Source organism: Dama dama, chromosome 18 (genome assembly GCF_033118175.1).
Source record: "Dama dama isolate Ldn47 chromosome 18, ASM3311817v1, whole genome shotgun sequence".
Classification (NCBI taxonomy): domain Eukaryota; kingdom Metazoa; phylum Chordata; class Mammalia; order Artiodactyla; family Cervidae; genus Dama; species Dama dama.
The window spans coordinates 99,890,156-99,913,653 of record NC_083698.1 but is presented as its reverse complement, the minus strand read 5'-3'; the positions used below and the strand labels follow the sequence as shown (position 1 = coordinate 99,913,653).

At 43.7% G+C, this 23,498-nt stretch overlaps 1 protein-coding gene and 1 non-coding gene across 2 annotated transcripts in view; both read left to right on the top strand.

Moving 5' to 3' along the window:
* The first annotated feature begins 19 nt into the window (after positions 1 to 19).
* Positions 20 to 23,498, top strand: part of DENND11 (DENN domain containing 11) — a 48,056-nt gene continuing 24,577 nt past the window's right edge. Inside the window, exons 1-3 of the mRNA XM_061165943.1 lie at positions 20 to 269; positions 18,436 to 18,535; positions 19,708 to 19,866. Coding sequence (XP_061021926.1) covers positions 20 to 269; positions 18,436 to 18,535; positions 19,708 to 19,866 — 509 coding nt within the window. The remainder of the gene's footprint in view (positions 270 to 18,435; positions 18,536 to 19,707; positions 19,867 to 23,498) is intronic.
* On the top strand, positions 16,453 to 16,525 carry TRNAG-CCC (transfer RNA glycine (anticodon CCC)). Its single transcript has one exon. It is a non-coding gene; the product is annotated as a tRNA-Gly (tRNA).

Genomic DNA, 23,498 nt, shown 5'->3' with positions numbered 1-23,498 from the left:
TGCCGCGCCTCGCCTCGCCATGGTGGAGCGCGGAGACGCGGCGCCGCTGCTGCGCTGGGCCGAGGGCCCCGCCGTCTCCCCGCCGCGGGCCCCGGTCCCGCAGGCTGGAGGCCGGGGCTGGGGCGGCGGTGGGGGCGGCTGGGCGGCCGCGGAGCCGCCGAGGAGGCGGGAGCCCGAGGAGCTGCGGCAACCGGGGCGCCTCGAGCTGGGCGACGTGGAGGAGGACCAGGTGGTGGCCGTGTTCGTGGTCACCTTCGATCCCCGCTCGGGTGAGAGCCGCCCCGGGACCGGGGCGAGGGTCGCCCTCCAGCCGGGCCTCGGGGACGGCGGGGGAGGGGCTCGCTGCGCGCGCACCCGCACACCTGCACCCCTCTCCCCGCCGGCCGGGGGCCCCCCGGGGAGGGCAGGGGTGCCTCAGCGGGGTGGGGGCGTGGGGCTTTGTTCCCTGCGCCCCCGGGCCCCCTCTCCCGTTCCGTCCCGCCGCCTCCCGGCGGGTCCCCAGCTGGCGCCCCAGTCCCCACAGTCTTGTTTGCACTTCTCGGGTGATAGAGGATCCTGTTCGTGGCCACGGGCACGCTAGCTTTTGTTTTCTTTTCGGGATCGGCTAATCGGTTTCTCCTGTGAAGAGGAGGAACGCCCCTCCACCCCTCTAGGTGAATTCCTTCGGAAACTGACCGTCCTAAGCCTCCAGGTTCTCTGCTTCCCGCCCTCGCTCCCCATCCCTCTCCGCCTGGTAACTTTGTGAGCGCCCAAGTTCAGTCTCTCTGACGGCCTGATTTTGAGGAATTAACGCCTGGAGCATTAAGGGATGGCACGGAGGGATTAAGCTGGAGACGGATTAAAAGAGAAACCTCCTCGGTAGGCTCTTTGAGGGTGTGTTCGGAGAGTTAAAGGGTGATCTCGCCTAATCCTTAGCCTAACCATCCGGTAAGGAAGTGTGCGTTTTACTGGTGAGCGAATTCCTGGGGTTCAAAAGTGAAGGCGTTAACTTGTTGTTCAGTCGCTAATACCTCCCTCGGAGAGCCTCAGGTGGTCGGGGAAGGGCTCTGCTCCCAGGAGTGGAGGGAGGAGAGCTCATGGGTCTGAAAAGTGTTAGTCGCTCAGTGGTGTAGGACTGTTCGCAACCCCACGGACCTGAGCCTGCCAGGCTACTTTGGAACTGGGGTTAAGAAAACCCAGATGTGCCTTTCTGTTCTCAGTCCACTGAAGTTGCTGGAATGTGGAGTGTCTAATTATGTGGACTGTCAGCTTTTTCCTCAAGTTCCCTAACTGGTCCTCCAAGGATGAGCTGTAGAAACCTTTCTGAATAACTTGATAGGGTGCGATGGAGTGAAAGGAAACGGAAAAGGTGTGAGGATCTTGGGATGTCAGAAGATGGGCAGGATTAGAACCCAGCAAGGCCCAGGAAGAAATAGGAACAGCTGTGGGGAGACTAGACCTTTCTGACTCCTGGCGATTCCTTGGCCCCTTCCCTGTGGCTTTCAAACTTTTTTGACTGTGACCCAACATATGAAATTCATTGTATATACCAATCAGTTTGCTCCATACATACATATGTAACTGAAATTAAAGTTTCATCAAACAGAACTAATCCCTTTTACATGTAGTACATACTGTCATTTTCTATTTTTTGTTTTTTAATGCTCACCACATAGGCTGCTTAACTGACATATGGTTGGGACTCCCAGACAGGAAAACTGTTCTTTTTTGACCGAAGTAACCTTTATCGCTAGAGAAAAACATACTATTTTGTAACTCATAATATTCCTTATTCCTGCAGTAAATAGATGTGCGCATCAGATTCTTTCTGAAAAGCATTTACGAGTAACTAGAAGAAATGCAGAGGGAGCATTCACAGGGTCTGACTTAGCAGTGGTCACACTGGTGGTAGAGATGAGAGGGGAAGATGAGGGAAAAAAAGAAATTTCTGGGCTAACCACAGGTGGAGTTAATCATACTGAAAAGCACCTCAGAGCTGGGCCCCGCCCCCTACCTCGTTAGTCACAGCTGGTGACATGGTTTTGTGGGTATGTGTGTATAAGTATTTGTGTGTGCAGACAGGTACACGAATGTGTATTTGTAATGGCTTTCAGATTAAGATTAGTGTGGAAAGAAGGGATTTAACAGGCATTTGGACACTTGCTTTGTGTAGGCGTTTTACGATAATGGTGTTTCGTTTCATTCTCACCACCATTCTAATTGGATGATCATTTATACCCCATTTATACATGAGCAAACAGAACAAAGATGATTAATTTGGAAATATTAACTAGCTGATAAATAGGTGGCTGTGAGTCTGGTTGTCTTTAAAGTATATACAACATGACCTGAACATCTGCCCTGGTAACTTTTTGTCTTAACTGTGTGCAGAGAGGGGAAAGGATGGGAAGGAGTTGGGTGGGCAGGAGACAGAGTGTGTTTTTAATTATGGTTGATGGTTTTGGTTTTGTTTTTTTGTAAAGCTGCTGTTTCCTGCCCATAATTCTCTTTCCTCATCTTCCTAGTTCCAAATGGCACTTTACTTTCTTTAAAAAGAAAAAAAGAAAATTCTGATAGTATCTGTATTGAGTAAAAATTGTGTGATGAAGCACCTAAAAGTAAAAGATGGGATGAATGAATGCTCGTGGGGTTTCTGGGACCACAAAGGTCAACACTGGGGTGAGGGCCTCAGAGAGCCTGTGGCGGGTCCCTTGTGTGAGGGTTGGGGGAGTCTCGGTCTGAAGAGGTGACGCTTGGGCCCTCGGATGCCCGGGGAGTGGCTGACGTCACTGGGGCCAGGCTTCTGTCTCCCACTTTTAGTTGAGTGTCTCAACCTTTATCCTGCTATGGAGGCAGGTCTGCTCTGTGTTGCTGTTTAATCTTGGTCCACCAAGACTTTTGCCTTCCTAAACCTAAGATACCCAAAGTAGTAAAGTGAATACTGGCTTCCTTACCCAAATCAGAACATATCACAGAAGTTCTTACATAGGAGGAACTGTCGTCTCTATGACTGCCCATCTGCGCCCCATGTCTCCCACTGTGTCCTCAGCATCCTCCCCTCAGAGCTTCCTCCCTTGTCCCCAGACTTCCCCAGGCGCTTACTGCCCAGGCCGTGGGTATTTCATTCATCTTCCCTCCTGCTGCAGGTAACAACACGTTGGTGCATGTGCCTGCGAGAGTACAAGAGGGGATGGGCAGGAGAGAATCTACCCCTGTGGGTCATCTGTCAGGGCCTGAGTGGTCTGTGTGCTGAAAGGGAATGAGAGGGAGGAGTGGACCCTGGTTACACGCACGCAAACACACACACACATACACTTGGACAGATGAGAGGGAGGAGGGGACTCTGGTTACACACACACACACACTCTCTTGGACAGAGAATGCTCAGTGATTCTCAGACTGCTATATGGGAATAAGAGAGTATATACTTTTGGATACAGGTTTGGGGTTGAGCATCTATAGGAAGAATCAGAGAAGAGGGTAGGGGCATAAAGAATGTTACTTTCATTGGAGCTTCAGTCTGAAGATTATGGTTGTTGGGTCCGTAGATGTGAGGACCAGGGCTTCAGGGTCAGGAGAGGTAGAGGCTCCCTGTCTCTGACATGCCCTCTAGCTGCCTCCTCTTTGTCTCTCTCACACACACTCACTCGCTGACACACTCAGTCTTTATCTGGAGCAGGGAGTCCCTGGGATGGTGGTGGTGCCGGCCATCTGGGCTACAAAGCTGCTATTGAAAGCAGGCCCAGATGCTGACTCTGCGAGCTGGGTGGGAGAGATTGGCAGCCAGAATATTGCTTTTTTATTGTGTCCAACCCATCATTTAGAGCTTTGACTCTGTTCTTTGGGTCTCTAGGAACTAAATTTTCTTCCTCTGCCTAATTAAGGGAAAAGGTTAAGGTCATGCTTGGAAATCAGCCTCCCCCCTCCCCAACCCTCTCTATGAAGGTGACGTAGCAGTCTCGCCGTGCAGCTGAGGGCTTGTGTATGGGCCTGAGGCAGATAGAGCTTTGAACCTATGGTGGATGATCCCTGTGAGTCAGCCTTGCTGGACTGTTTGTTTATAAGAGATCCACTTTCAACAGCTCCATTTTCCGCAGAGTTATTTTGTGAGTGTCCAGGGGAAGTTCGTGTGTGTGTGTGTGTGTGTGTGTGTGTGTGTGTGTGTGTGGCTGAGGGGTAGCCCACCTGCCGTGGTTTATAGGATGTCTTTTTCCTTTGTTCTTCCTGATTAGGGATGCATTACCTATTCCTCCCTCAACCTCTAGCCAGTGCCTCAGTTACATCTAAAACCCTTATTTAATTTAGTGCATCTAAATGCTTCAAATGACTATAGTATTTAAAATCACTCACATGCGGAAGTTTTAACCTCCATACATTCTCCCTACAGTCAACAAAGCACAAGCTATTTTCTTTTTAACATCAGCAACACGGAGGCCTAGGGAGACAGGGCCAGGTGTGGCGTCTGAGGCATGACTTGGGCTGCCCAGGTCATCTGACTCGTGCAAATAATAAATGGCTCCAGCCACTGGTGGGAAAGTGACAGAGGAGAATGAGAGTGGAAAATTTGGAGTGCAGTTTTGAAACAGGAAAAGCAGTCCTAAGGATGGCCGGCTCACAGAGGCCAAGGGAAGGCTGCTCCTGATAGCCAAAGCAAGCAAGCCTCTTCTAGTGATGTAATTTGGCTATGGCCTTTTTCTCTACTTGCGATCAGAAGTCAGTGGATTACAACTGGTAGATTTCTTTAGTTCCCATATTGGCAGACTCTTTCCCAGGCTGTTGGTGATTCACCTACTTGCGGTTTTCAGGGAAAAGTCAGTTGGTGACCATCTGCTGTGACTTCTGTTTCTTCTCTTGAAAGCTGATGGAGACTCGAGTAGGAGGGGAAGTCATAACACCCACCGTTTACCAAGTGCCCACCGTGGACCAGGAATTATCTGATCCCTTCAGCAGCATTCGCAGTCACGAGGCAGACAGAGGCACGGGGCCGTGAGGTCATCTTAAGTCACAGATCAGCGGTGGGGGCAGAGCGCAGAGGCAGGCTGGCTCTAACTGCATCCAATGTCTGTGGTCCTTCCCACATCACACCACACCACTGCCTGGTGCAAAATGATATGGCGTTCGTGAAATGGAAAGTTTCTTCCATGTAAAATTAATGCATTGGAATTCAGCCATGGATGGGCATATGGCTGACTTGAAATCACCGGGATTAATTTCTTCCTGCCTCGGGTTTCTTTATCCTGACTCTTTCTTCCTTGGCTCTGATAGACTCTTATCCTAGGTGATGTTATGACAATTCAAAGCTACGTAAGACCCAGTCGAATGATATGGGCTGTTGACATTGCTGATGTTAGAATCCGAACCCTGTAAACTTCTGAGGTTTCGTCCATTTGGGGTTGAGGGCCTACTGCAGAAGTGGGGACCATGAGCACTCCTGGATTCTTGCCTTTTTTCATGAGACGGGATTCCTTTGTACCTCTGGACTGGAATGAGGGCCAGGAATGTGTATGCTGATGGGTGGAAGCTGAAGGAAAGACTGAAAATCAAGGCACATTTCTTCTGAGAGGGGAGAATTGGTACAGAGCTCCCCGCTTGAGGTCAAAGGAACGGTAATAGGACCTTTGAGTCAGCCGCTGATTATGAAATCAAGAGCTCGGGAGGAAATTGTTGGTTGGGGACTGCCCAGCAAGGAGGGAGAAGAGGAGGAAGGAAAGTCATGTATTTCCCATTAGAAAGAGATTGTTTTGGTTCAAGACCATTGCTTTCTCCGCTTTCGGTTTTTTGAGATCAGCTTTCTCAGAGGCAGCAACAGTGGCAGCTGATGTCTCTTCCCTCTGGAGAAATGGTGGTTGATGAAGTCCAAATATGCTGGGGCGAGGGATGGTCACTCCACATTTTGACCGAAAAAGAAGATAGAGGCAGCCCTGTTTGTAGGAGATAAGACAGAGTACATCTCACCTAGCGCAGGAGCTTATGAAACGTGAGCCCTGGGAGGCCCCGGCCCATCAGACCATGAGGTTCAGACTGTCTCTGCATCCACAACCAGGCTCAGCATTGTCCTCTAGCTTCCCTGGGTTAAGTGAGCTGCCAACTCAGTAATCTGTTAGTGCAAGTTCCTTGGCCCCAGCCTAGCATCTGGCAGCAGGCTGCCAAGTTATGTTCCACCAATATTTATTGAATGACTGGCTGAAGGTACACAAAGCAGACTGCCACGTCTGTTCTTCGTGCTGTTATGTCCATCCCTCCACAGAAGTTGTCTTAGCAGCTGGAGCCTAGGCAGGGCCCGTGGGTACCTGTGATGGGCCCAAGGCAAGGGGGGACTTGGGGATGGAAGGAGAGCAAGTTGGGAAATAAGGCACCTATTCATGTTGATCGCCCCCTCTCTTTGATTGCTTAGCCCTGGGATCAGTCCTTCTGTTCAATCCTGCCAGGCCTCACCTCCCTGGGTGGGTTCCTGAAGTGTGGTGAGGAGATTTGGAAAACCGAATGGCTTTGCACGTGAGGGCTGAGCCTGCGGTAGGTAGCATTCTGTGTGAGGTTTTTTCTGGCCCTGCATGGCTCACCACAGGATTGTTATTTTTGCAAAATCACTTTCCTTTAGGCCTGTACAAGTTTCTTATATAAATGGGTTTCTAATTTTTGAGCATCGTATTTTCTTTCTGTTAAAGAATGACCTTTAGCCATCATGCTGCTTCATCCCCCTAAATATAACTCATTGTCTCAATTATTTTTTGTTTTTGCAGAGTCCTTTATGCTTAGCTTATGGTTTTCCCCACCTCTGTTATTTCAGTTATGATCCTTTATTCATAGGATATGTTTTTTAATTTTTCTTTTGTACTGGGGTATAGTTGATTTGCAGTGTTGTTTCAGATGTATAGCAAAGTGTTTCTGTTATGCATATACATATATCCATTATTTTTCAGATTCTTTCCTCATATAGGTTATTATAGAATATTGAGTTCCCTGTGCTATACAGTAGGTCCCTATTGATGGTTTTATACATAGCAGTTTGTATATGTTAATACCTAACTCCTAATTTATCTTACCTCCTCACCTTTCCCCTTTGGTACCATAAATTTGTTTTCAAAGCCTGTGAGTCTGTCTCTGTTTTGTAAATAAGTTCATTTGTGTCATCTTCTTAGATTCCACATACAAATATATGGCATTTGTCTTTCTCTGACTTAATCCACTTGGTGTGATAATCTCTAGGTCCATTCATGTTGCAGCAAGTGGCATTATTTCATTCTTTTTTATGACTAATATTTAATTGTATATATTGATACATACCACACCTTCTTTAGCCATTCATCTGTCTGTGGACATTTGAGTTGTCTTGGCTATTGTAAATAGTAAATGGGGCTACAGTGAACATTGGTGTGCATGTATCTTTTTGAATTATAGTTTTCTCCAGATACATGCCCAGAACTCGGATTGCTGGATCATATGGTAGGTATTTTTTTGAGGAACCTCTATACTGTTGTCCATGCTTCCTGTGTGGCTCAGCTGGTAAAGAATCTGCCTGCAATGCGGAAGACCTGGGTTCCATCCCTGGGTTGGGAAGATCCCCTGGAGAAGGGAAAGGCTACCACTCCTGTATTCTGGCCTGGAGAATTCCATGGACTGTATAGTCTTCAGTCCATGGGGTCACAAAGAGTCAGACACGACTGAGTGACTTTCACACATACTGTTGTCCATCATGGATGTACCAGTTTACCTTCTTGTCAACAATATAGAAGGGTTCCTTTTTCTCCACACCCTCTCCAGCATTTATTTGTAGACTTTTTGATCTTGGCCATTCTGACTGATGTGAGGTGGTGCCTCATTGTAGTTTTGATATGCATTTCTCTAATGATTAGTGATCTTGAGCATCTTTTTGTATGCCTATTGGCCATCTGTAGATCTTCTTTGGAGAAATGCATAGTTAGATCTTCCACCCACTTCTTTGGAGAAGGAAATGGAAACCCACTCTACAGTTCTTGCCTGGAAAATCCCATGAACAGAGGAGTCTGGCAGGCTGCAGTTCATGGGTAGCAAAGAGTCAGACATGACTGAGCAACTGAGCACCCACTTCTTGATTGGGCTGTTGGTTTTTTAATGTTGAGTTGCATGAGCTGTTTGTATATTTTGGAGATTAATTCCTTGTCAGTCACTTTGTTTGCAAATATTTTCTCCCATTGTGTGGGTTCTCTTTTCATTTTGTTTATGATTCCCTTGCTGTGCAAAAGCTTTTTAGGTTTAATTAGGTTCCATTTGTTTATTTTTGTTTTTACTTTCATTACTCTCAGAGGTGGATCCAAAAAGATATTACTGTAATTTATGTCAAAGAGTGTTCTGCCTATGTTTTCCTCTAAGAGTTTTATAGTATCTGGCCTTACCTGTAGGTCTTTAATCAATTTTGAGTTTATTTTTGTGTATGGTGTTAGAGAATGTTCTAACATGTAGCTGGCCAGTTTTCCCAGCACCACTTATTGAAGAGACTGCTTTTTCTCCATTGTACCTTCTTGCCTTCTTTGTCCTAGATTAATTGACCATAGGTGTGTGGGTTTATTTCTGGGCTTCCTGTTCCATTGATGTATGTTTCTGTGTTTGTGCCAGTACCATACTGTTTTATTAGCATAGCTTTGTGGTTTAAAGTCAGGGAGCCAGCTCCATTTGTCTTTCTCAGGATTGCTTTGGCTATTCAGGGCCATCTGTATTTTCATACAAATTAAAAAAAAAAAAAGATAGTTCGTTGAAAAATGCCATTGGTAATTTGATAGGGATTATATTGAATCTATAGATTGCCTTAGATAGTATAAGCATCCTAATAGTGTTGATTCTTCCAATCCAAGAACATGGCATATCTTTGCATCTGCTTGTGTTATCTTAAGTTTCTTTCATTAGCATACAGATCTTTTCCCTCCTTAGGTAGGTTTATTCCTAGGTATTTTATTTTTTTGATGCAATTGTAAGTGGAATTATTTCCTTATTTTCTCTTTCTAATCTTTTGTTGTTAGTGTATAGAAATGCAAGAAATTTCTGTATTAGTTTTGTATCTTGTAACCTTACTGAATTTGTCGATGAACTCTAGTAGTTTTCTGGTATTACTAGCATCTTTAGGATCTTCCATGTATGGTATCATGTCATTTGAAAACAGTGACAGTTTAACTTCTTTTCCAGTTTGGATTCCTTTTATTTCTTTTTTTCCTGTTTGCCATGGCTAGGACTTCCAAAGCTATGTTGAATTAAAGTGGCAAGAGTAGACATCCATGTCTTGTTCCTGATCTTAGAGGAAATGCTTTCATGTTTTCACCATTGAGTATGATGTTAGCTGTGGGTTTGTCATTTATGGCCTTTATTATGTTGAGGTAGGTTCCCTCTGTGTCTACTTTCTGGAGAGAGTTTTGTTTTTTTTTTTAATTCATAAACTGGTGTTGAATTTTGTCAAAAGCTTTTCCTGCATCTATTGAGATGATCATATGGTTTTTATTCTTCAGTTTGTTAATGTGGTATATCACACTAATTGTTTTGTGGATATTGAAAAATCCTTGCATCCTTGGGATAAATCCCACTTGATCATGGTGTATGATCTTTTTAATGTATTGTTGGATTTGGTTTGCTAGTATTTTGTTGAAGGTTTTTGCATTTGTATTCATCAGTTATGTTGGCCTGTAATTTTCTTTTTTTGTGTTGGTTTTGCCTGGTTTTGGTATCAGGGTGATGGTGGCCTAATAGAATGAGTTTGGGAGTGTTCCTTTCGCCTTAGTTTTTTGGAAGAGTTTCATAAGGATAGGTGTTAACTCATCTCTAAATGTTTGATAGAATTCACCTGTGAAGTCATTAGCCTTGGACTTCTGTAGTTGGAAGTTTTTAAATCACAGTTTCAATTTCAGTACTTGTGATTAGTCTGTTCATATTTGCTATTTCTTCCTGGTTTATCCTTGGAAGAGCATCTCGTTGTGACTTTTTTTTTGTCTTTGGATATAGAGTATCTTTTTTGATAGGTTCCAGTCTTTTTTTTGTTGATAGTTGTTGAGCAGGTAGTTGTGATTTTGGTGTTTTTGTGAGAGGAGGTAAGCTCAAGTCTAGAAGACAAAGTAGAAGCTCTGTCATCTTGTCTTCCTCTCATATGTTGAATTTTTTTACACCTTAGGAAAATTTAAAAACCTGTATATCCCTCACTTAGGTATACCCTTCACTCCCCGTTTGTTGACATTTTGCCATATTTGCTTTATCCTTGTAAAGTCAGTTCCACCATGTGAAGTATGCATTTCTAAAAACCACTGTGCTGAGCAAATCCTGCAGTAAAAACCACAGGGCTTGTGGGGAAGGTGGGGTGAGGGGCACAACACTTAAAAACCTTGTGAGTAACACTTTAAAGATGGGAACATAATAAAAAGTGGTAGGACGGCTGTACATATATTAAATAGTTAAGAAATACATCACTACTTTAAATATGGCACTCTACTTTAAAAAAAAAAAGATGTGTGGTTTGCTTACAAAGGTGGTTGTTGGAAGGGTGGAGCTTGTGAGTTATTATGAAGCAGTGGAAAAGGGCTTTGTGAAATTGGATAGAAGGTCGTAACACTAGAGGAGTTAAATGTGGCTCAGAATACACATGGTGAACCGAGGTAGCAGGCAGGGGTTTGAGTGATGTGTTGGAATTCATCTTGTGTATTTCTGCAGCTGGGTGCAGTTTTCTGTATGTACATTGTAATCCTTGAGATCAAAATCACGTATCAGCACACATCAGATTTTCTGTGATCAAACTGTTAATATGTCAATTGCTTTGGAACAAATTCAGCCAGCATTATAGCAGAACTGAGGATGTGTAGATCTACTTTTTTTCTGAACTGTTTGAAAGTAACTTGCAGGCATCATGGCATTTCATTTCTAAATACTTAAGTATAAATCTCCTAAGAAAAAGGCCATTACCCTGCCTAACCACAATATCATTTCTACCCCCAGGATAATTAACCTAGGTTAGTTCATTTATTAGCTTTTTTAATTAATATTTTATTTTTAACAGTTTTAGGTTTATAGGAAAATTAAGCAGAAAATACAGAATTTCCATATCATATACCTTCTTCCCTTACCCACCCACTTACATTACCTGTTATTGACATCTTGCATTAGTGTGGCATATTTGTTGAACATATGTGTGTGCATATTGTTGAACCAATATTCATACATTATTATCAACTGAAATTTGTAGTTTCATTAGGGTTCATTCTTTGTGTTGTACTTTCTATGGGTTTAGAAAAATGCACAGTGTTAGGTTATCTACCATAGCAGTATCATACAGAATAATTTTACTGCCCTGAAAATCCTCTGTGCTCTGGTTATTCATCCCTGATTACCCCCAGATCTTTTTTTTTTTACTGTATGTAGTTTTTCCTTTCCAAAATGTCATATAGTTAGGATTATACAGAGTATATCTTTTTCAGACTGGCTTCTTTCACTTAGCAATATGCTTTTAAGAAGTTCCCTCCATGCCTTTGTGTGGCTTGGTGGCTCATTTCCTTTTGTTGAATAGTGTTTTGTTGACTCGGATGGTTAAGAATCCGCCTGCAATGCGGGAGATCTGGGTTCAATTCCTGCGTTGGGAAGAACCCCTGGAGGAGGGCATGGCAACCTACTCCAGTATTCTTGCCTGGAGAATCCCATGGACAGAGGAGCCTGGCGGGCTAAGGTTCATGGGGTCGCAAAGAGTTGGACACGACTGAGAGACTAAGCCCAGCGCAGTGTGTTCTATATGGACAGCCCAGTTTTTTAATCCATTCACCTTTTTGAAGGACATTTTGGTTGCTTCCAGTTGCTGGCAATTGTAAGTAAAGCTTTTGTAAACATCAATGTACAGGCTTTTGTGTGGACATAAGTTTTCAACTCATTGGATAAATACAAAGGAGCATGGTTGCTGGCTTGTGTGGTACGCATATATTTAATTTCGTAAACTAAATTGTCAAAACTGTCGTTTGAAGTGGCTGTACCATTTTGCACCCCCACCAGCCGTGGACGACGTTTCCTGTGGATCTGCATCCTCGTCAGTGTTTGGTGTTTTCAGCGTTTTGGATTTTGACCATCCTGTGTATGCTTAGTCACTCAGTCGTGTCCAACTCTTTGCGACCCCATGGACTGTAGCCCGCCAGGCTCCTTTGTCCATGGGGGTTCTCCAGGCAAGAATACCTGAGTGGACTGCCATTTCCTCCTCCAGGGGAGCTTCCCAACCCAGGGATTGAACCCAGGTCTCCTGCATTGCAGTAGGATTCTTTACAGTCTGAGCCACCAGGGGAGAAGCCCGTGGACTTTGACTATTCTGATATGTGTGTAATAGGATCTTGTTGTTTTAATTGGCAGTTCCTTGATGATGCGCTATTGAGCAGGTTTTCATGTGTGTGTTTGCCATCTGCCTATCTTCTTTGGTGAGATGTCTATTTAGATCTTTTGTCCATTTTTTAAATTGAGTTGTTTTCTTATTGTTGAGTTGTAAGAGTTCTTTGGGTATTTGGATTTAAGCCTTTATCAGATATGTTTTTGCAGATATTTTGCCCCATCATTAGTTTGTCTTTTTATTCTCTTAATAGCATCTTTCACAGATGAGAAGTTTTTAATTTTAATGAAGGACAACTAACCACTTTTTTTTTCGTGGATGATGCTTTTGGTGTTGTATCTAAAAATGTTGCTAAACCCAAAGTCACCTAGATTTTATCCAATATTCTAGAAGTTTTATAATTTTGCATTTTACATTTAAGCATACTATTCACATTGAGTTAATTTTTGTGTAAAGTGTAAGGTCTGTGTCTGGATTCATTTTTTGCATATGGATGTCCAGTTGTTCTAACACTACTTTTTGAAAAGACTGTCTTTTTTCCCATTTTATGACCTTAGCTCCTTTGGCAAAGATCAGTTGATTGTATTCATGTGGGTATAGTTTGGGGCTGTCTGTTGTCTTCCATTGATCTTTTTGGGCCCATACCACATTTCTGGATTCCTGTAGCTTTATAGTCAGTCTTAGAATCAGGTAGTGTTAGTTCTCTTCAGTATCATGTTGGCTAATTTCAGCCTTGTGCCTTTCCATGTAAACTTTAGAATTAACTTGTCAATATCCACAAACAGCTTACTGGGGTTTTCATTGAGATCACATTGAATCTATTAGCATTAGCAGATGTGAAATTCCCTGTGGGCACATTATTCTCAATATATATCAACTGACACAAATTCAGGAAGCATTGTATCAGAACTTACTAAATGCGGATATAAACTCTTTTCCTCAACCATTTGAAACTAAATGCAGACATGACTTCACTCCTTTCCGTATAAACGTCCTGAGAAAAAGGGCATTTTTCTACCTAACTACAATATCTAGGACTTCCCTCGTGATTCATTGGATAAGACGTCACCTTCCAGTGCAGCGGGTACAGATTCAATCTCTGGTTGGGGAGCTAAGACCACACATGCCTTGCGACCAAAAAACCAAAAACATAAAACAGAAGCAATATTGTAACATATTCAATAAAGACTTTAAAACCAGTCCCACATTAAAAAACAAAAACGTTTTAAAAAACCACGCTATCATTATCACTAGCTTTTTAAAATCACGCTTGTCCTCAGTAAAGCTGGGTTTTTGTTTTAATGTTCATCCTGTCATATGCTAAGCACTGTGCTCTGTTGGGACATAAAGATAAACAAGCAGAGTTCCTGCCTTTAAGAAGTCCAGTCTCCTGGGGAGACAGACATCTAAGACAGTGATTGTATTAGGCTGGGATGAGGGCCATAGTAGATTTATCTACTTTCCTTTCATTCAAGGAGTATGTCAGCAGAAATGTTCTTTCTGTGGGATAAAGAACTGTTCCCAGAGTGGTGTCCTGGAGTCCACACTCCATTGTGTGATTCAGCCTGACCGTGATGGACCTTCCTTCCCAACCGAGAGGGGCTTGCATCCATCTGGCAGTGAAGGATGCAAATAGCAGAGTGTCATTCCCTTCATCTGATTCTTTCAATTTCTGTATGAGAGTTGGCCAGGCACAGAAGAATAAGAAAGAAGCTATGAGAGCTAGGCTGAGGAATTGGGGGCTTTATTCTTCAGATCAGCTATATTAAGCTGTATAAGCTATATTAATATATGTACTAACGTATATTAAGATATATGTTTGGCCATGAATACCAGAAGTGTACGTGCTCAGTCGCTCATTCATGTCTGACTTTTTGCGACCCCATGGACTGTAGCCCACCAGGTTTCTCTGTTCATGGGATTTCCCAGGCAAGAATACTGGAGTGGGTTGCCATTTCCTTCTCCAGGGGATCTCCCAACCCATGGATCGAACCCATGTCTTCTGCATTGGCAGGCAGATTCTTTACCACTGAGCCACCAGGAAAGATGAATACCAGAGACCCAAATTAACAGTGACTTAATCAAGATAAAAGTTTAGCTTTCACTTAACAGGAGATCAGTGGTCCAGGGCTGGAGTGCCGGCTCAGGTCCATGAGGTCATCCGGGGACCTAGACTCATGCTGGCTATCGCTCCCTCATCCCCGCTGTGATATGTGGGCTGATGCGCTCACCTGTGTGATGCAAGATGGCTTGTCTGTACATCCACATGCCAGGCAATAGGATGGAAGAAGGGGGCAGCATACGCCTTTCTTTTAAGGCATGTTTTAGAAAGACACACCTTATTTCTGTCTAGATCCCATTAGCCAGAATTTGCTTGTGTAGCCATACCTATTTACAAGAAGGTGCAGAGAAACATAGTCATCATTTGGAAGACCATATGCCATGCTAAGAATAAGTTTTATTCCCTATAAGAAAGGTGGAGTGATATGTACTAAGAGTCAACTTGCAGCCCCTTACATACTAGTATTTCTTTTATAAAAAAGAGCCTTCTATAAGATTGAACCCTTAAGATGCTACTTAAAAATAGGTTTATCAGCAGAATAATTTTGGAATTTTAAGCATGGTATTGATCTCATAGATATTCATAATGCGGAATAGCATTAAAGGCTCTGAGAAGTTCTGCAGTAAAAGAACATGTCTGTCTTTGTATAACCTGAAAAATCCCTTTGTATATATATATATATATATATATATATTTGCTGAAGCCCTTAGCTTTGGGAAACACTGCTTTGGGAATTATTGAAGTTTTTTCTTAGTTTGCAGCAATGCAAACATTTTTACAAGACTTTCACTCCCAGGGATTTTGTCAACAGAAACATGTGCACATTGTGTTAGTCAAAATCAAGGTTTATTCAAAGAAACAGAACCACTGGAGATAAATAAAGGGATTTATTGAACTTGTGCATTTGTGGGAGCTGGGTAGATAGTCTGTGTAAGGCTGCTGTCTTTGTATCTGATTGCGGAGCTGGAGGTCTCTTGAGTAAGGCAGAAGAAATTGGAAAAGGAGAATAAGCTGCAGCTCATGAGAGTGGGTGGGAACGACAAGTCAGGCTGTCATTGCCTCCAGTTCTAATGATGTGGTGTCCTGACCCGATGACGCTGATGCCCTTCCTTGTGGAACTAAGCGTGTACCTGGGGTGTGAGTCAGAAGCCGAAAGAGGGTCCAGGGAAGGGAGATCCATCAGCAGCAGACCTGGTGCCCCCACCCCACCAGGGTGTGATGAGCCTACACGATAAGCAACAACAGGTGTCAGCTTACCTGAAGCTCCCTCACTGACCTTCCCACAGAAACATAATATGGCTTCACTTCCCCTTCCCCATCTCAACTGGAAACGTACAAAGAATGGAATTCTGAGAAATGTGTACTAGCCCAGCCGGGTCATGCGTTACAAAGCTACTGCATGTGCAGTCACCAGATGACAAGTATGGAATTGTTTACAGCAGTGCTGTTTCTAATGGCTTCAAATAAGAAATAAGCCAAGTGTGCGTCAACAGTTAAGTAGATACGTAAGTTGTGTTACTAGCATAGGATGGAAATAATAAATTAACAAAATGTTGCTATATGCTTCCCCATGGATGAATCTTGCAAAAAATATGGAGCAAAAAAAAAAAGACACGAATACAAATGATGATTGCATTTTTGTAAGTTTCAAAAACAGCAAAGCTCATTTGTGGTGTCAGAAGTCAGGCTAATAGTTAGCCTTGAGAGAGGGCTAGCGACTCAGATGGGTTTCTGCTGGGCTGATAATGTCCTGCTTCTTGGTCTGGGTTCTGCTCAGCCAGGTATGTTCACGTTGGGAAAACTCACTATGCCACATAGTTCTGATCTGTGCACTTTTCTAAACTTATCCTTCAGGACAACGTTTAGATGCATTAATGTTTTAACAAGTCATTGAGTGCTCATGGACCTGCTGGATTAGAGGAAGGGAATTAAGTTAGAGCAAGTTGATCCCTCGTATGTAGTGGCATGGGGGCATGGAACAAGGCAGCAGATACTAGAAGAAGCAGATGTGAGAGGACCTGGTCTCCTAGAGGGTCACTGCAGGCTGTCCCTCTCTTTGGCTGGACATCTGTTGCCATCATGAAGGGTTAGGACCCTGGGGACTTCCCTGGTGGTCCAGTGGCTAAGACTCTGTGCTCCCAATGCAGGGGGCCCAGGTTCAATCCCTGGTTGGGGAACTAGATCCCACATGCTGCAACTAGAGAGCCTGCATGCCACATCAAAGATCGAAGATCCTGTATGCTGCAACTAAGACCTGGTGCAGCCAAATAAATAAATAAATATTATTTTAAAAAAGAGTTGGGACTTTGTACACAGGAGGCTTATTAGCAGATGCAGCCACGTGGCACAGATCATAGATCTGGAGTAGATCGTGTAGATTTGGAGTGGGTCTCAGCACATTTGTAAGTTTCCTGGGTTTCCTGAGGTACAACGCAGGGTGGAAGCCACTGGACTTGAGAGACAGTAGACATGGATGCTAAGAGGAAAGAGAGGCATGTCGGGGGACCTTGGTGCTGGAAACCTTTCTCCCCATGCTTACTCCTGGTTCAGCATGCAGCATGCTTTTTCTTGTCTTTAACCCTGACAAATACATTGGTCTAGCCTTTCTGTTGTGTGAAATCATAACTCCTTTTTCCACGCTTTTTGTTTTAGCTCATCATTGGGGTTTATGATTCCTCTCTTGAAAACACATTACTTGAAAGGGCTGTAGGCTGTGAATATAGAATGGGCTGAGTCCCTGTGATGTCCACCCCGTTCAGAGCCTGGGGTGTATACAGTTGGACCTCTGATGCCCTAAACAGTTATCTGAAAAGCATTGTTGTCTGGGATTATTAATGGTATTTCTGTTGCCTGGGAAATTAGGGTTTGCCATGTTGATGAGCAATTTGTTCTAAAATGAAATCTTTACAAGTATCTTAATATTTTTATTTGGAAAAATTTTGAGTATGCTAGAAAACAGCAGGGCATATGCTGCAGTGTCCTCCCAAGCCTCTAGGAAACACTGGTCTTGTGAAATTCTCCAATTCTCTCAATCTGATGGAAGCTTGTCATTGTTGTATCCTAAAATCCCGTATTATACTCTGTCATGGAATTTAACATAACCTCCAGAACTGTAATCACCCGTCTCCTTGTTTATCTCTTTATCTAGCCCTGGAATCTAATCTGTTTGAGTTCAGGGACTATGTCTTATTTGACTTACAGCTCCAGTGTCTGGCTCAGTAGATACTCAGTAATTAGGGATAAGTGAATGAGCCCTTAAATTCTGGAAGCAAAGCACTGGTGTCTGGACCTTGGAGAAGAGCCTCATTTGAGGAGGGAGGAGAACTAGGGAAGGCAGCAGAGCTACACTGACCAGAGAGGAAGGAAAAGAACCAAAAGAGTGTTCTATCATGGAAGTCAAGGAAAAAATGGGAGAGACTTTTGAGGAATTATCAAATGCCACAATGAAACCAATGAAAATTTGAATTGAAAAGAGTTTGGGGGACTTCCCAGTAGTTCAGCAGATAAGACTCTGCACTCTGAGTGCAGGGGTGGGGCTCATGTTTTACCCCCGGCTGGGTAACTAGATCCCTTTTGCTGTAATTAAAGATCCTGCATGCTGCAACTAAAACCTGGCAAGGCCAAATAAGTAAATTTTAAAAATAAATTTAAAAAAGAGTTTGGAGGTTTGTCAAAATCATTAGTGGCTATAGGAAAGCAAGATGGAAGCAGGATCTTGAGGGGTTAAGGAGAGAGTATGAGACCAGGAATGGAGGTAGAGGGTCAAAACATGTACCTAGAAGTGAGGCTACAAAACAAAGGAGATCGGGAGGTGGTCAAGCAGAATGGCAGAAGCAAAGCCAGCAGCCTCGCTAGGAAGAACTGTGTTCATTCAAAGGCAGAGATCAGAGGTGTCTTCAGTGCCCATCTCCCGGCCCGCAGGATGACTCAGGTACTCTGCCAGCCTGTGGCCGGTGGAGGGATGAGGCTGCATTTTGGTGGCTGAGTCAGCAGTTCATTTACTTGGAAGCCACATGCGCTCGGCCCTGCACTAAGCCCTTTGAATGATTTTTGTCTGTTTTAAACGTGTATCTTCCCTTTCCTGCAGGAAACATGGTGGAATGGTGCTTACCCCAAGATATTGACCTTGAAGGCGTGGAGTTCAAGTCTATGGCCAGCGGATCCCATAAAATTCAGTCTGATTTCATGTAAGTGGTGCTGATTGCCAGTCTGTTCTGCACTGTTTTCTCTCCTCCTCTGCTTTCCCCAGAGAATAAGAGCTGTCGTCAGGGCATCTTTAGGAAGTGTTTATAAGTGCCCTGAAAATACATGTACCGGTTTGTGTTTTTATATCAGTTTTGTAATAAGAAGCTCCCAAGCTTTTGTTAGGTTCTCATGACCCGAAAACGTTAAGAACTCCTGCCATAGAGGTTCTTGCCTTTTCTAAGAGATGGTTGATCCTCGCTTCAGGTTTGGTTTTAATGACCTCGCTTGAGGTTTTGGTTCCATTTGGGTTAACTCAAGACATGTATGTGCTAAAACTTGGAATTTCAGCTTTAAGTAAGGCCAGTTTGTAGTCCTGTGTGATTAAGATTCTTGTGAGGAACAACTGGAACATACGGGTGACGGAGTAGCTTTCATCTTCTCATTGGGCTGAAACCGTGACAGGCACAAGTGTGAGAAAGGGGAAGGAAAACAAGTGACAGCTCTGGTCAAACGTTCTATTAAAAACATCAGAGACTCAGGAAGCGAGGAGAGCATCAACACGGTTTATGCTAATAAAACAGAGGTCACACATCAAGTCAGCTGTTATGCAGGAAAGGAAGGTCATGGTCAAAGGCAGCTGATCTGGGGTCAAGGGCAGCTGAACAGCAGGCTTTGCGGAGAGCAAGTCCTGGCTCCAGCGGGACAACCCTTAGTGAGTTCCAGGTTTTTTTTGATCCTTGATTGCCCCATCTGTAGGGTTGAATGGCTTGGGCTCATTGTCCCCCTGAGATCCTGCCCCCCACCCCGAGATTTTAAAAAAGGTTTTTCTCAGGCTGAACTTTCTCATGTAGAGCCCTGGACACAGTTACATCTTCTATTTGGGATGCCTCTCAAGGGATTTCCAGATGCTCCTGGTGGTAAAGAACCTGCCTGCCAATGCAGGAGACATAAGAGATGCAGGTTCCATCCCTGGGTGGCGAAGATCCCTTGGAGGAGGGCATGCAACCCACTCCAGTATCCTTGCCTGGAGAATCCCCATGGACAGAGGAGCCTGGTGGGCTACAGTCCATGGAGTCGCAAAGAGTTGGACACTGAAGTGACTTTAGCACACCTGTCAAGGGAAAAAACCAAAATTCCTGATTTTGAGCTATGCTACATGTTGGGTCTCTTTTAGCTATTTCCGGAAGGGGCCCTTCTTCGGCCTGGCCTGCTTCGCCAACATGCCGGTAGAAAGCGAGCTGGAGCGTGGCGCGCGGATGAAGTCCGTGGGCATCCTGTCTCCATCCTACACCCTGCTGTACCGGCACATGCACTTCCTGGAGAACCAAGTTCGGTGCGTGGGCCACTGGGCGGGAGGCTGCGGGCCGGCGGGTGATGGTGATGAGCCCTCGGGGTTAAAGGTCGTGCATCGATCAGAGCAGTAGGTGCCTCTCCGGGAACTTCCGTGGCCACGTTTCATGCCTCCGGCGGTGGTCTTTGTATTTCAGCCTGCGTCCTGCGTACTGATCCTTCACACTCGAGTGAAAGCTGGGGTCGATTTTGCTTTCAGTTTAACACTATCATCAGTTTTGTTTAATCAATTTGTTGACATGTACAGTGATCTTTAGTTCCCCTCAACCACAATTAAACCTCCCTTCCAACTCCCACCCTCAACTCTTTTAAGACCTCATCATTTATTATTTGGAGTAATCGTTATCATGGGAGGGAATTAATAGGAAGGGAATTTTTAACAGAAGCTGCAAAACTGTTACTATTTCATATTTTTCCCCACCATGTGAGTAACCTAATTTTATTTCAGATTTTTGAGGAAGAAATCTATCACTAATCCCTGAAGCATTGTTAAAATTTTAGCACATTTGCCTCTTTTCTGGTATGCGTGTGTGTGTGTACTTTAAAAAATTATTTATATACTTGGCACCATACACTATACATGCTTTAACATCCCATCCTTTTAAAATATATCATTATTTTAATTTTTTATATAACTGTCTTTCTTGATCAGCATCTTTGAAAGAATATGAAATGTAGTTTGTGGGGAAGATGTTTATTATTTAAAAATTAGTTAAAAGTACAAACGAACTTTTAAAATTCTCCCAAATCTTAGCACTTAGTAAGATGAAATATCCATTGTCAATGTTCAGTGAATGTCATTCTAAAAAACATAATTTTCCAAAAGTAGAATTGGTTTAATGTATTTGTATATATCAGAGAAAAAGAGTAAGTGAAACTGAAGAAATTGTCAAACTTTGAGTATTTTTTTCACAGTAAGATGTATTATTTCTTGGACTATTCCGCCCAAGTTAGAGACAAAAGACTCTGAAAAACATGAAGATACAGTATTATTCTTATTGAGAAATGGCATATATACAGTAAAGTATACAAATCTTTGTGTAGGTGTCATTGGTGTTTTTAGGTTGTGTTTTAGGTGTAGACAGTCAGTTATGTTATACTTTTCCCCTTAACTCCTCCCCTAATTTTTTTCTTAACTTTATATATTGTGAGGTTTATTACATTTAGCTCTGTAATCATAATTCCCATGATTCTTAAGTCTCATTTATATGTTTACAACCACATCCCTGGCTTAACTGTGACTTACTGAGCTCCTGATACATTTCTTGGTTGGATTTTGCCATCAAGCACTCTTTTTTTTGTCATAAAAGGATTGTGGGTGCTGCCTCCTCTGAAATCTTGCATGCTTAATACTGTTGGTCTTTCTCCTTTACTCTTGGCTTGGGTATAAGATTCTTATATCTTTTCTTTTCTCTTCTCAGGATGCTGTAAATATTGTTCTGCTGTCTTCTGATATTGGTTGTTTCAGAAAAGCCTCTGTCGTCTAGGTCCCTATAGATGCTTTATCTGTGATGTTTCTGAACTTTTTTTCTTTTTTTTTTTTTTTCTGGAATAGTTCTTCCTTTTTGATCCAGAGACATGACTTAATTTCAGGAACCTTTTCTTCTACCATGAAATACTCAACTTTTTCTCTGCATTTTTCCTTCTTCTTCAGGAACACCAGTTATGCTCAGGTTTTCTTGCCATTGTCCTGCATATTTTTCATTTTGATGGTTTAAAAAAATTATTTATTCATCTTTGGCTGCACTGGGTCTTCTTTGCTGCATGTGGGCTGTCTCTAGTTGCGGTGAGCAGGGGCTACTCTCTGGTTGGGGTCCACGGGCTTCTCACTGCAGTGGCTTCTCTTGTCGAGGAGCATGGGCTCTCGGGTGTGAGGGCTTTGGCCGTTGTGGCATGTGGGCTCAGAAGCCGTGGCTCACAGGCTCTAGAGCACAGGCTCTGTAGTTGTGGTCCACGGGCTTAGTTGCTCCACAGCATATGGGATCTTCCCGGAGCAGGGATCGAACCCATGTACCCTGCATTGGCAGGCGGATTCATAATGACTGGGCCACCAGGGAAGTCCCTGATGATTATTTTAATAGCAGTCGAATGTTAGAGCTGTCCCATTAATCCACTCCCTTATCCCCTGTGGTTGAGCAGTTGGCATGTTTCTAATTTTTTTTTAACTGCTCCTCTACATTTTGGAGCTGTGATATATATTTTTCTGTATTTGAAATATTTCCTGAGTTTTGTGTCTCAGAAGTAATACTGAGAAAAAGAACATTTTTATTGGGATCTTGACACTTTAAAAAAATTATTACTCCTTTTGAAAAATTAATTTCCCAAGGAGGCAATACATTCTCATGGTTCAAAAGCTGAAAATTATAAGGAGGTATTATGTTAGTTAGAGTCCTGGCTAAATGGTGGTTAACAGAGGCCCTGAAATACGCTGGTTCAGATAAGACAGAAGATTCTTCTCCATAAAATGGCCTAGAAGTAGGCAGGTGGTCAGTGTGGGCAGCCTACTGTTCCCACAATCATCCGGGGCCCACACTGCTCTCCTAGGAGGGATTTTTGTGTTCTCAGATGCCCTTCTCACCTGTTGAGAGCTGCTCACCACCACTAGATCTGCATTGCAGCCCACAGGTAGGAGGGAAAAGCCAGAGGTTCCATACATAACTTCTCATAAGCCACGGTCAAGTCTTCAATCACAAAGACACAGCTGACAGCAAAGGACGCCAGGGAGGGTCGTCTCTGGCTGGGGGGCCTTGTGACCAGTTAACACGGGGGGCTCCTGTTCGGTATAGGAAGAAGAATGGTCTTAGGGGAAATTTTAGCAGCCTCTGCTTCAGTGTGCCCCACTGGCAACCCAAGTATCTGTGTGTACTCTTCTTCCCATGCACAGAGCACATTCCTTCCATCCTGAGACATCAGAGTCTCATCCAGTTAATGCTGGCAGTCTAAAATCTAAGGTTTCTGTGTGATATGAGGCAATCAGGATATGGTTCCTCTTATTCTGAAAAGCTGTGAAGGAACAGTCAAGTCCTCCACTCCCCACCTCCCAAATGCAACATAGAAGATAGAGCAGGAGCCGTAATACAAACTCCTGTTTGAAAAAGAATGAGAAATACGAGCCGTCATTAGATCATAATGATAATGGAATTCTGCCCAGCAGGGATGGCAAAGACGTCCTGTAGTCACAGAGCAGGAGCTTCTGGCTACAGTTTGGTTCTGCTGACTAGAATCCCCTTGTCCATTTTCCTCCATGGCTCCCCACTTTGCCTTCTAGGGGATTCTTTATCTGTTTCCCACTGTAACTGCTTTTAAATTGAGCTTTGGAGAACTTTGGAGAAAGCTGCATAGCTTAAGAACATGTTTCCTGTGGGTGTAGGTCTGGAAGTCTAGTGGTTTCTTCAAGGGACCGGAAAAGTCCCAGGCTTACACAAGGCCAAGCATGCGGCAGTCCAGACCCCTCAGAAACTCAGCAGGCTTCTGGGCTGTTTGCTTCCAGTCAGTTCCAGGTCAAAATACCCACTGCCAAACATCTCTTCTGGGTCTGAGCTTTTAAGTCGGTGCACTGTGAAGTAGTTACTGCTCTTTGCTCGTGGCCTACGCATCTTTGCCTCATTTTGATGG